The sequence below is a fragment of the Aplosporella prunicola genome (assembly GCF_010093885.1).
Source record: "Aplosporella prunicola CBS 121167 unplaced genomic scaffold K452scaffold_17, whole genome shotgun sequence".
Lineage (NCBI taxonomy): Eukaryota > Fungi > Ascomycota > Dothideomycetes > Botryosphaeriales > Aplosporellaceae > Aplosporella > Aplosporella prunicola.
The window spans coordinates 600,390-612,756 of NW_022983545.1; the positions used below are offsets into that span (position 1 = coordinate 600,390).

Here is a 12,367-nt window from a genome sequence, read left to right on the forward strand (position 1 = left end):
AAAAAAAAAAAAAAAAAAAAAAAAAAAAGTGTATCTCAGTAAATAGCCGTATATATTTTTTAGCTATTATAATTATTTACTAACGTCTCCTATAGCTAAACCAGCCTTACTATTAGCGAACCCTACTAATTAGCGTATACTATATGGGTCTCTTCCGTGCTGTAAGGTCGTTTAACGGAAGGAGACGTTACAAAAGTTCCTTAAACACATACTGCCCTCTTAATAAAGCCCTTCTCCTTGGTTTGTACAATTACCCAATTATCACGAATCCAATCAAGTAGTCCTAACTGACTCCTCTCATCAATTTTTGATGACCATGGCTGAAATTCCTTGCCAGGTAGTGCCTTGTTGCGTACAATAGGCCTGCCGTTTTTTACTTCGATCCATCTTTTGAGCCCTCTTACTACCAGGCGCAAGCTGTCGTTTTTCCGAGGTATTGTCATTTTTATCTTCGCCCATAGTGCTTCTTCACGTGCAACATCCTGATATTTTCGGAGCTTGGTTTGGTATTCTTCTTCGCGGGCAAAGTTCTTGATTGCTTCCAAGAGGACAGAGTCTCTGTCCCAATGACAGTCGGATCCTGCGTGAGGATTATCCATCATCCAGCCTTCAACAAAACGCCTGTACATTCCTCTTTTCATCCTGCGCGTTCTATCGTTACTATTCTCCTCTGGTGGATGATGGCCATGTGTCTCCAATGCATTTCGATTGAAGAAGCGGCCACTAGCGATCCAGCGATATATTTCGGCCTCAGAGTCGAATCCACTGTGAAACAGAGAGGGATTAAGTCCAAGGAATTTCATGACTTCCTCAGGATCGTGGCTGAGGTAGACCATGCTAGCTTTCCGATTTTTGGCTTCCATTTCCGGTATTCGTACGTGTAATCCTTTATCGGTCGAAGATAGACCTAGACTTCGATGTACGACGCCCAGGATCTGAGAAACATCACCATAGGAAGTCATGAATTGTTGCCATTCTAAGAATCCTTCCCGGCAGACCTGGACATCCAGCTGGACATAGGCGCTGGGGTCATCGGGATGTAGTACGGCGTAGCTGGTCACAGTCCCGTTTGTAACGTGAACCTTCGCGTCGAGGACTTCAGCAAGGTGTTCGGATGAAACTCCAAGGTGAGGCCCTTCCACGAGAAGATCAACATCCCCATGTGAATCCTTGTTGGGCGGTTCATGTGAGCAAGTGACTCTTTGGAAGAAGCTAGCAAGCACCTCCAAGTATTTTGACGCCAAGTCCTTGTAGACATGTGTTGAAATTCGCGGTGTACTTATGCCAAGCTTCTCGAAAGCATGGCCACCCATTGTGCCGAGAAAGTTGACGGAACAAAGGTGCGATGGACACGGGTTACTTCATATAATAACTGCAGCACCCCCCAGCTCCGGAAGAACTCCGGTGCGATGCGGCCATTTGAGAGATTCAAACAATGCTAAAAAGGCTTGGCATGAATCCTCCAATCAAGTTAGGGACACTCAGCCGCTGGTAGCGATCAGCCCCACAGCGACCTACAATTCCCCGGCATCTAAGAGTTTTGATTGGTGGAAATATCTAACCGACAAACTAAGCCTTTTTAGCATTGTTTGAATCTCGCGAGCTGTACCTTTCTTGGGTGGATGCTTGTGTTCAGGCTTTGGCAGGCATTAAAGTTTTGGCACATGTCGTTACCTGTACTGCAATGACAGTTCCAATGCTAAGTGCGCCCTTCCCTGTCAACTTTGCGAGGACAGATCCCCTGGCACCCTCCACCGCAGCCAAAACACCGCTACCGACCGCCCCCGCAACCGCACCCATGACCCAGCAATACCAGAACGGCCGTGGCGGTAGTTCCTCACTTAATGAAGTTGATAGAAACGTATAGGTGCCAAAACAGAAGAACAATTTGCCAGATTGGCTGGCTAGTGCCGCAAACTCAGGAAGGTGACGCCTGAAAACAAGTGACTGGTAAGTCACCTCGGCCAGCCCACCAGAGAATCCAGACAATGCTCCCACAAGAGTAGTCCGGAGGAGGCCTGTCCCAGGGAGCTGTGAAGAAAGCTGGGATTTGGAGAGGTCGAATACCCAGAAACGGAAGCCCGCCCGCGGCACTTGTATGGCAAGGTGGCTTTTGAGGACCGGGAGAAGCCTAGCTGAGGGACCGAGCTCGATTGGGAGAGCGGCCAGGCCGGCGAGAGCACCAGTGACAAAATATGCCGATTGTTCACTCGACGAAGGCATGGTGCTGGGTTTCGTCGGTCCTGTCGGTACTCGGTAGTCGGTAAACGATGGCGCGTGTTGGGGCACGTTCAAGCGCTGAATGTTTGCTGACGTCGTAGATCAATGTCACGTGCATCGCACGACTAGTGTCTATTGTAATAGGTGCGGAACACTCTGACACCAAGGAGCCTCAAAGAGCCTTACCGGGATGTGCTTTGAAGAATCCAGCACTCTTTAGGCCGCGTGACGGGAGAATATCGACATAGAGTCGCCTCCACAATTACTAACCTGCACTACTCCAGCCGCAAACAAGGCAGCTGCGACACGCTCCTGTTCTATGGCTTCCATCCCATCTGCTGCAACGTCATCCGCCATGCGTCTTGTTTGCATGCTCTACGCGAACTGCCGCAAGCCGCCATCATGAGCGCCCAAGCCGACGACACGTCCCTTAACACATACAGCTCGAGCGATGTCAGCTATGCTTCAGCCCGATCGCCTTCCAATGCTTCGTCCACGAACGACGCATCGCCTCCACGTCGATGGGCACGAGTGCACCACATCTCACAGAAAGCCAAGTCCAAGGCAATGAGGACCTTGCATATCGATGACACGGAAGCGCAAACACAAGCAGAACAGGACGTCCAGGGCGATCCTGCCTTCAACCCGCAGAGCGTCTTTTGCGAGAAAACCATGACGGCGGGGCGTACCCTAAGCCGTACCACAGGGGCTATCCAGAAGGCAGGCTATGCCATCATTCACCCAAGAGATTCTGTGAAGTGCAAAGCTGCAACCAGGTTGGCTGCACCGGAGCAACCGTTACTGTCACAAGAAGCGGACAACGTGCTCATAGAAGCTCATGAAAGGCTCGAACGGGCTCAGCAAAATGTCTCTCCTGACGACGAAGAGCGCCCAGAGGCATTGAAAGAGATTGTAGACAATTTGGAATCACACAGGGAGAGCATGAGGGTGGCCTGGACTACGAGTAGATTTATACACCGTGTGCGTGTGGTGCCAAGCAGACGAATTGAGCTTCCACGAATTGCCGATTTCGATATTCATGATGAACAAGGAAGATACGTTCGTACAGACTGGATACGATATCTGGGGAACGTAAGCTTATTACAATCCGATCAGACACAGCACCGGGTGGTGACCATGGCTGACACTGAATAGTATGCCCTTTATGCGACCCAAGATTCGACAACACGCTATCTGGCATCTGACGACTCACCGTTCAATAGAGATATCATGGTAGAACATGTGGAGCGTATAATGATGGCTTCGGCTCCCTGGCAATCCTATTTTTTGACTCTTCGCAAGATATGGCGTTGGGAAGATCCTTACACAACAGGTAAATGGCTAGCAATCTTCCTCTTCGTCTGGTTGATCGACTACGTCATCACGTTTTGTGTAAGTCCAACCCAATTAAAATTAAGAACGGCTACCTGATATCAAACAGCTGTGCTATGTTGTTTTCATTGTTGTCTGGAACCGCCACAGCTCTCGCTCAGTAAATGCGCTTCGGGAATCACACGAACGTGCACTTGACCAAGGGGCTACTGCATTCAAGATCAGTGAACTCATACACAGACATGGTGCTGGGCGTTGGATCGACCCAGTCATCGACGAGGTTGGCCCTCGAGCACAGGTCCAAGTATATCTAACCATCTACTTATGTCGATTGCTCATACTAACTTTACAAAAAGCTGCATGACCTTGCCAACTTCTTGGAGATGTTGCAAAAGTAAGACATAACTGTTCAGTTCAAAATTCAAGAACTGACAATCGGTTCCAGTTTTTACCAATGGAGATTCCCAGAGAAAACACTCGCGACATTGTTCACATTCTGCATGGCAATAGCGCTTGGCGCTTTTACTCCCACCGGCTATTCCATGAGGGTAGTCACATTGGTGCTAATCTGTGGGTGTTCCAATATTCTTACAATGCTTTCGACAATAGCTGAGCGATTTATAGTATGGTTCTTTGCTGGTAGGCCCATTGGGAGCTATCATCCCAAATACCGGTATGGTATACATATGATCACGAGGTTTCCGTAGGTGCTGACACTCTGTTAGGCATATCGTGTCTCCAATTGCTTATGTGTTTTGGGATGTTCCTACTCATGGTACGAACACGCCTAATCTCCCAACCGGAATGTATGGCTGACTGGTAATAGCACAATGGTCTTTCCGTTACCTACGGAACAAAGCAGAGTCAATTCGCCAACGAGCCATCGAACGCGCCGTAAAATCGAAAGAGGTCGAGAAAAGGGCCTCCTCTGTGACGATGTCCGACCCTGGTGGTTTGCTTGACGATAGCTCCGCTAAAGAAGGCACGCTGGAAAGCCAACAAGGTACTCTACACACTACCAGTGGCATTGATGACCGTCAGGAGTTGGTTCCACTCGACTTGCAGACATCTAAAGAGGAGTATTTCATGACGTTTCGCTGTCGTTATCATGGCGTTCCAGGGCGATTGGCCATTTCTGCAACGGGGATCAGTTTCATCCGATTGTTTCCAGCCAAAGAGCTTTGGAGGCACCCCTTTCATGAACTGACGGAGATACGGAAGATGGCAGGGTCTCCGTTAATCAAAGGTATCGGAAAGGACAGGCAACTAGCTCTCACGTTTACAGATGGTAGCGTGGAACGGATGGAAGGAATGAAAACCCAGGAGGAGGCATTTAACAGCATCATAGGCTTTTCAGGTTTGCAATGGCAGAACCTAGAGCCACTTGAACGAGAGAACCACGCGGACGTAGGGGGAACGTAAGTCAGTGGAGCGTTGGAGCGTCATGGAAATAGTTTTGATACCCAGTATATATATCATGACAGCGCCTCTAAGCTGCGGCTGTCAAACATTCGATCACTCGATGTTTGGAGGAAAAAGCGTTGACATCATCTATCGTCTTAAATCGCTCAGAGCTCGAGCGAGGTTCTTACCTACCTACTACGTACCTAGCCATCACAAGTGTGATTGATTCCTACGCACGTGCCACGCCCCGCCAACATCATTGTGGGATAGTTGCGCTCCCCAGACCGGCGCTCAAAGAAGAGGCGCTGCCGTGATCGGGCCCGCACGCGCCCGCACCCGATCCGTCACGACTCGCAACAGAGTGTCGCGCGGTGCAAACGGTTTCGAAGGGGTAATAGAAACTCCACGAGCAGGAAAGCTAGCGTGGCCTCGGCTGAAGGTGAACCTCGAAATTTTCACACAGCATCCATTCACATTTACCGTGTCTTGCTACTTATAAGGGCAGATCGCAGATTGCGCATTCTGTTTTGCCCTACTTCTCAGAGCTAGTCTACCCGATCTTTCCGCGACTTCACTCCACCACCCCCGTCCCTAATCATAGTCACCTAGCCGAGAAAAGGCTGGAAGATGACAGCCTCGACCCACATGCCAGACGTGCCGGAAAGTCGTGTGCTTATCGTTATAACGGGTACGTATGGTACATCCTTCCGCAGCAAGGTCTAGCCCTAATGCTATGAGTACAGGCGGTACGATATGCATGCAAGAATCAGAAGATGGCCTGGTACCTGTAAGACATCGAGATTACCTTTCGAAGACACGATCCAGACGTAGGCGCATAGCTGATGTAAACAGGTTCCTGGATTCTTGAAGTCGGGACTTGCACCACGTCCCTCCTTCAACGATGGATCATACCCTGATCCTCTGGAGATTATAGTTGATGATAAGGGAACAAAGAAAGCGGTGCAAAGTCTACGCACGCCAAAGAGCTCCTACCAGCGCCGCGTCAGATATGCGGTTTTGGAGTTTGAGAAACTTCTTGACAGCAGTTCTATCAATGCCGCCGGTTGGGACCAGATCGCCAAGACGATTTACCGAAACTACACTTTATATGACGGTTTCGTGGTATTGCACGGTACAGACAGCCTTGCTTACACGTGCTCAGCCCTGAGTTTTATGCTTCAAAACCTTGGCAAGCCAGTTATTTTGACAGGGAGCCAAGCCCCAATGTCACAACTGCAAAACGATGCCACGGACAATCTATTGTCGAGTTTAGTCATCGCGGGACATTTCATGATTCCGGAAGTCTGCCTGTTTTTCAACTTCAAATTGTTTCGCGGAAACAGGGCAACAAAGGTTTCTGCAGACGACTTTTCAGCTTTCGCCAGCCCGAATCTGCCTCCCTTGGCCACCATTTCCTCTCTGAGGACGAACGTTCAGTGGAACCTGGTGTACCGGCCGCAATCTGTCCTACCGTTCAGCATCCAATCCAATTTGGACACAGCACACGTGGCCTGCTTAAGAGTTTTCCCAGGCATCAAACCAGAAATGGTTGATGCCGTCTTGCACCTGGATGGCCTTAAAGGGCTTGTGCTCGAAACCTTTGGAGCCGGCAATGCCCCCGGGGGACCCGATTCTGACATGACCAGAGTACTCGCGGATGCCGTCAAGCGAGGCGTCGTCATTGTGAATGTGACGCAGTGTCTCAGTGGAAGTGTCAATCCCCTGTACGCTCCGGCCACGGTACTAGGAAGGGCAGGAGTAGTGTTTGGCCAAGACATGACGACCGAGGCAGCCCTGACAAAGATGTCGTACTTGCTTGCTATGCCAGAAATAACACCTTCGGAAGTGGCGAAGCGTATGTCAGTGTCTCTGAGAGGAGAATTGACTGAGAGCGGCCGGATGCACTTTCAACATCCGGACAACGGCACGTTGACTCCCGAGGTTAACAGCCTGACAGCTTTGGAATACAAGATCAGCGAAGGGGACCTGGAGGCGGCCAAGGCAGTGATGAGATTTGATCAAAGGTGGTTGCTGAACGACAGGGATCATGCTGGGAACACGCCTTTGGTAAGTCCATCTTTGTCTTTGGATGGAGTTCTACGAGAGAGGCCAGAAACCGGGCGGAAAGAAACATGACAGGCCTAGAGCGCCCAGTTACTGACTGAACGATGAAAAGCACCTTGCGGCATCCGGCCCGAACGTCGAGATTCTGCGCGAATTTCTCTCGCAAGGCGCCTCAGTACATATACGTAACGGAGAGGGGCACACGCCGCTGTTCCTCGCGGCACAAGCGGGCTTGCGCGACCATGTGCGGCTGTTGCGTGAAGCGGGCGCGCATTTTCATGCGGATGAGAGGGCGGCTGCACGCCAGCTTGCATCGGATACGGGCGAAAAGGGAGCGTGGGAGGCGGCGGGCGTCCGGGACGAGAGCACGTTGTAACTAGATAGGTGGAATGAATAATAACGACGGTGGCGGCCTTGATGCCTGACAAGCACCCGCGTGACGCGACGGGAACGACCAAACGGCGGCCAGACCGGACAGCCTTGCCCATCCCCCTTCCCCCCCCTCCGAGCTCCCGCGCTTCCCCCCCTGGTCAAATTCCAGCCTCCCGCCGCTCGGCCCAAGATGACTCTCGGGCCACTGCCTTTCCCCGCATGGTCCGCAACGAACCCTGACCACGAGAAGCAGCGTCAAGCCATCGCCCAGCGCGCAGCGGCTCTCCGGCCCCAGCCTGTGATGGAGCGCTGCACCTGCGGGCTTGCACGTCGCGTTTCTACGCCACGATTCAGTCACTTGCGCAGCGACAGTCGGCGGAGTCGCCCCGACGCGCTGCTATTAGGTAATTAGGGTAGGATCAGTTGCCCTGAAGCGTTCAAGCACACACACGCGGGCGTACAAAAGTCGACAAAAGGCTCTGTCTTTTTCCACCTTCTCCTGCCCCGGTCACGTTAAATAACGCCCGCACCGTCCCGGCCCCATGCGCTCGCCTCTGCCTCTCCCTCTGACGGCACGCGCATCGTAGGGCGCCCATGTGGTTGGTTTCTCTCTTTCCCTTGCTGCTGCCCTTTCTCTCCGCCATCACACCACCGCCGCTGCCGCTCTAACCCGTCCCGCCCCCTCTTTTCCGCATGCAAGACAAAAAGGTCGTTGTCACCATCAACAGCACCGGCCGGCAATCGGCAAGCTTCATTCGCGTTGCCGCAGCCGTAGGATGGCATGTCCGCGCCCAGACGCGCGACAAGCAGGGTATCGTTGCGCAAGAGCTGGATAGTACCGAGGGCGTCGACCTTTGCGTGGGATCACTAGAGGATGAGCACTTTGTAGCGGGTCTCTTCGATGGCGCTCACCTGGCTTTCATCAACACGACGCACTGGGGAGATGAGATTGCAACTGGACGCGCCATGGCAAACGCTGCCAAAAAGGCGGGCGTAGAGCACTACATATACAGCGGCATGCCTGACCATTCCATCTATGAGGGCAGAAGCTGGAAAGCGCTGCCCATGTGGGCCCAGAAGTTCGCCGTGGAAAACTACGTTCGTCAAATTGGCATACCAGCGACCTTCGTCTACGCCGGAACCTATCACAACAACTTCACAAGCTTGCCTTATCCTCTTTTCCGCATGGAATTGTTGGCGGACGGGAGCTTTGAGTGGCAAGCCCCGTTCCACCCGGACATTCCCATCCCTTGGTTGGACGCCGAACATGATGTCGGCCCTGCAATCCTGCAGATCTTCAAACAGGGACCCAGAAAATGGGCAGGCCATCGGTAAGTTAGCGCCCATGCATCCCAGGAACGACTTTGCTGCAAACAGTTGTAGTCAACCACAGAACGACTGGTACGCTTCGCAGCCTCGCTAACCCCCCCCTGACAGTGTTCCGCTTGCCTTTTCGCGACTAACGCCAGTAGAAGTCTGCGAAGCGTTCAGTCGTGCGTTGTCACGACCAGTCAGATATGTTCGCGGGCCAATCGTTTGTGAAGTGCCGGTCCCGGCTGGCTATCAGGAGCATCTGGCCGCTCTTGAAGAGACACTCGGATGGCAAAACGCTCCGTACTTTGGGCCTGAGCTCGAGGAGAACTGTACAAAGGAAGCCCTTGACTTATGGGAAGGCTTTCGGGATATCGAAGAGTACGCACGGGAGATTTTTCCCGTGGAAGAGAGAGCAAACGGATTAACTTGGATGGACGATGAAGAGACGGACACTGCATCGGAAGCGCCGATCCGGGACGTGGAAAACCACTTCCAGATCATGAATCTGTGAGGCATGATACTTTTTATGTGCATTGCGTCGGCGTCCACTGTTACACGGTTGCGGGCACATGGTTGGCATGCGCCCTAATGATTAGATACCTTGGTCTTTCAAGCGCTGGGCGTCATGGCGGATGGCAGTCAAAGAAAAGAAAAGAACAGGGGCATCGGTAACTTAGGAATCCAAAAAGTGGTTTTTGCAGCTCAATTGTTGAAGAAAGATTGTCCGCGGAAGTGAAGTGCTTAGTCAGCGACGCCGCATCACGACGTGCGCGACGAGTTGAAGTTTCCATTGGAGCAATCAACCACGGTCCACACCATGGCAACACCACGCCCCAGCATGCGACCGTTGGCTGCATGGAAGTCGCTTTTGCGGCATGCCCGCTCCGCCAGGGTCCAGACTCGCAGCTTTGCCAGTGCGGTCGAGGCAGCCCCAGCGGCTGCGTCGCCTGGGCTTTTCACCCCGGCTGCTGCTGGTATGCTGCTCTACCCAATGGCTCGTGTCTCTGCTGACTTGTAAACCAGCAACTGCGAAAAAGACTCACAATCGCATCAAAACCTACCCGCCTCCACCTAGCACCGCAGCCGCCTGTAAGGACCCTATTGCCGCCGTGACACAGTCGCAGATTTCAATCCTCGATCCTGCCGGTGCTCGTACTAGGCTCTTTACCAAAACTCATCCGGAAGCCGCCAAAGTTGGGGATATTTTGCTTGTGCGCCTGAAGAGCGGCGATCCTTTTGCCGGCGTCTGTCTTAACATTCGGAGGAGGGGCATCGATACGGCAATCTTGTTGCGAAACCACCTGACCAGGGTCGGCGTGGAAATGTGGTATAAAGTGTACAGCCCGAACGTGGAAGGCATCGAGGTGGTCCAGAGGAGACCAAAGAGGGCCCGCAGAGCAAGGCTCTACTACATGCGGTACGTGGAATTCGGCGCCGAGACCAATCGTCTCCACGATTTCCAGCAATTGAAGTCTATTGCTAGGAGGCATACTTACGTTAATTTAGGCACCCGAAGCACGACATGGGCTCTGTCGACAACATTGTCAGACAATACCAGAGACAGAGGGCTATGCTCAGGTCGGGAAACGTCAAGGGCAAGGGCGCCGGCGCGGGCAAGAAGAAATAGAAAAGCAGCAGTTATTTGCGCCTTGCAGAGACCACTGGGAGGGCGTGTGTTCAGCACAAACCGGAGAACATTTAACTATTTTTATGTATCAATGCATTATGGATCGCCTGCGCCCTTCACAAAGGACCGGGAACCATTCCTCTGGATATTCATGGAAGATTGCCGCAAACGCCAGGACTCTGGCGATAACGGCGAGTAGCAACGTCCTAGCGCAAAGGAGCAAGCTCGAAATAGGCAAGGCATACGGGCTGGTTTTCACCTATCAGCCTTACAAACCTACACATGACTCATATGACTGGGGTCAATGACAGCATACCCGGACTGACTGAGTCGAAGCTTGGCCTGAAAATCCTAGAAGCTTAACGTCTGCTGCATCCCCAACACTTTTTCCTTTGAGCTTTGAAACATATATATACCAGCTCTTAAGGCGCCCTCGTACATCGTTACACTTTTTCCATCATTGTCATCTCCAGTCAATCTTACACCATGACTGAAACTGCGCAGTCGACTGTCTCTTACGAAGACCTCATCCAGCTCGAGCAAGACTTTGACGATGTTGACCTTCAAATGAGTACGCGCATACCATTCAGCCTGTCGAAGCAGCCGTGTTAATTGAAACTCCTTAGTCCGCCAGCAATATGCTCTTACCAAGCCTCTCTACAGCAAACGTCAGGACGTGATCGCCAAGATTCCTCATTTTTGGGCTCTCGTGCTTGAGTCGGCTCCTCCGGAGGTTGACCAGTACATCCAGCCCTCTGATTCCAAAGTTTTTGCCGATTGCCTCAACTCTATCGAGGTCTCCCGCTTTGAGCTAGACCAGGAGCCTGCAACTGGCCACCCTCGAAGCTTTAGCATCAAATTTGGTTTCGCTCCCAATGAATATTTCGAGGATACGGTCCTGGAGAAGAAGTTTTGGTTCAGGCGTGCGGCCGACGGTTGGACTGGTTTGGTCTCGGAGCCGGTCAAGATCCAGTGGAAGAAGGACCAGGACTTGACCGAGGGCCTTACTGATGCTGCAGTGAAACTCTGGGAGGCGCAGAAGAAGCAGACTGGCGCCTCCAATGGAAAGAGCAAAGAAAAGAAGCTCCCCGAATATGACGCTCTCGTTAAGAAAATGGAGACGAGCGAAGAGGGCACGTTAAGCTTCTTCACATGGTTTGGATTCGTTTCCAGCCGGGAGTACATCAGTGCCGAGGAATCTGCTGAAGCCAACAAAGCAGAGAACGAGAAGAGGGAGAAGAGAGCCAATGGCGTAAAGGTGGATGAGAAGCCGGAGGAAGAAGAAGAGGATGACAAGGAGTTCGAGCTGGGCAACGAAGCCGAGGTCTTCCCCAATGGCGATGAGCTGGCCACTCTGTTGGCCGAGGATATCTGGCCAAGCGCCATCAAGTATTTCAGTAAGTTTGGAATATTTGACTTTCGTAACAGAGACTGACTTCATTAGCTGCCGCCCAAGAAGACGACGACGAGGACCTTTCCTCGATTGACGAGGCGGACATCTATGAGGAGGAGGACGGCGACGAGCCGATCGACATCAGGAGCTTGGTGGGCAAAGGCAAGAAGGATGGCGCCGACCGCTCCCCACCTGCTAAGAAGCGCCGGACTTAATGTCGTGTCTCGTTTTATACCCAGGGCGAAAATCTCCTAATTATGTCCCCACCCATTTGCATAGACAAATTGATTTTGATTCAGATTGGTTAGAAATGGTAATCGTAGTTGTACCTGTGAATGAAGTATATATATCCTGCGTGTTTACCTGCCATTGCAAACTGTAAGCGCTCAAACTCCGAGAAAGTCTTATTCGGTAAGCCTTGTAGCGGTTGGATACGCCGAACTCGTGAAGCTCTCAACGTGTCCATAAAGGTAAATCAAAAACAATCCAGCTTGGTGGAGAGGGCTGTTCTTATCCTACATGTATCTCTTCGTGCTTTGCCTTGGTCGAGATTGCCCATAGACCAAATTGGATGATTGTGACCACAGAACGCCATAGCCAGGTTAAACCAATCTACCACGTCCCAGACTCCAGCCGTGCCT

The 12,367-nt window shown here is 51.9% G+C and overlaps 7 protein-coding genes across 7 annotated transcripts; 5 read left to right on the plus strand and 2 right to left on the minus strand.

Annotated features, from left to right (window-relative positions):
* Window positions 1–46: 46 nt before the first annotated feature.
* K452DRAFT_253107 (uncharacterized protein) lies at window positions 47–1,313 on the minus strand (the record flags this gene model as incomplete). Its single annotated transcript, XM_033538274.1, has 1 exon — window positions 47–1,313. The coding sequence occupies one exon, from the start codon at window positions 1,311–1,313 to the stop codon at window positions 201–203; it is 1,113 nt and encodes a 370-aa protein (XP_033396044.1). The 3' UTR covers window positions 47–200.
* Window positions 1,314–1,523: 210 nt separating this feature from the next.
* Window positions 1,524–2,256, minus strand: K452DRAFT_289075 (uncharacterized protein). Its single transcript, XM_033540769.1, has one exon. It carries the CDS (start codon window positions 2,221–2,223, stop codon window positions 1,633–1,635), a length of 591 nt encoding a protein of 196 aa, XP_033396045.1. The 5' UTR covers window positions 2,224–2,256; the 3' UTR covers window positions 1,524–1,632.
* A 159-nt stretch (window positions 2,257–2,415) lies between these two features.
* Window positions 2,416–5,085, plus strand: K452DRAFT_54353 (uncharacterized protein). Its single transcript, XM_033546823.1, has 8 exons — window positions 2,416–3,312; window positions 3,376–3,612; window positions 3,662–3,856; window positions 3,909–3,946; window positions 3,998–4,122; window positions 4,177–4,225; window positions 4,278–4,327; window positions 4,379–5,085. Exons 1-8 carry the CDS (start codon window positions 2,623–2,625, stop codon window positions 4,972–4,974), a joined length of 1,980 nt encoding a protein of 659 aa, XP_033396046.1. The 5' UTR covers window positions 2,416–2,622; the 3' UTR covers window positions 4,975–5,085.
* A 359-nt stretch (window positions 5,086–5,444) lies between these two features.
* Window positions 5,445–7,424, plus strand: K452DRAFT_289077 (uncharacterized protein). The gene is made up of 4 exons (XM_033540770.1): window positions 5,445–5,644; window positions 5,700–5,743; window positions 5,809–7,023; window positions 7,133–7,424. Exons 1-4 carry the CDS (start codon window positions 5,602–5,604, stop codon window positions 7,394–7,396), a joined length of 1,566 nt encoding a protein of 521 aa, XP_033396047.1. The 5' UTR covers window positions 5,445–5,601; the 3' UTR covers window positions 7,397–7,424.
* Window positions 7,425–7,768: 344 nt separating this feature from the next.
* On the plus strand, window positions 7,769–9,408 carry K452DRAFT_253111 (uncharacterized protein). The gene is made up of 2 exons (XM_033538275.1): window positions 7,769–8,723; window positions 8,830–9,408. The coding sequence occupies exons 1-2, from the start codon at window positions 8,086–8,088 to the stop codon at window positions 9,215–9,217; spliced, it is 1,026 nt and encodes a 341-aa protein (XP_033396048.1). The 5' UTR covers window positions 7,769–8,085; the 3' UTR covers window positions 9,218–9,408.
* A 101-nt stretch (window positions 9,409–9,509) lies between these two features.
* Window positions 9,510–10,478, plus strand: K452DRAFT_253115 (uncharacterized protein). The gene is made up of 3 exons (XM_033538276.1): window positions 9,510–9,680; window positions 9,730–10,123; window positions 10,213–10,478. The coding sequence occupies exons 1-3, from the start codon at window positions 9,524–9,526 to the stop codon at window positions 10,331–10,333; spliced, it is 672 nt and encodes a 223-aa protein (XP_033396049.1). The 5' UTR covers window positions 9,510–9,523; the 3' UTR covers window positions 10,334–10,478.
* Window positions 10,479–10,716: 238 nt separating this feature from the next.
* Window positions 10,717–12,060, plus strand: K452DRAFT_253117 (uncharacterized protein). The gene is made up of 3 exons (XM_033538277.1): window positions 10,717–10,904; window positions 10,960–11,730; window positions 11,778–12,060. Exons 1-3 carry the CDS (start codon window positions 10,820–10,822, stop codon window positions 11,939–11,941), a joined length of 1,020 nt encoding a protein of 339 aa, XP_033396050.1. The 5' UTR covers window positions 10,717–10,819; the 3' UTR covers window positions 11,942–12,060.
* The last annotated feature ends 307 nt before the right edge of the window (window positions 12,061–12,367 follow it).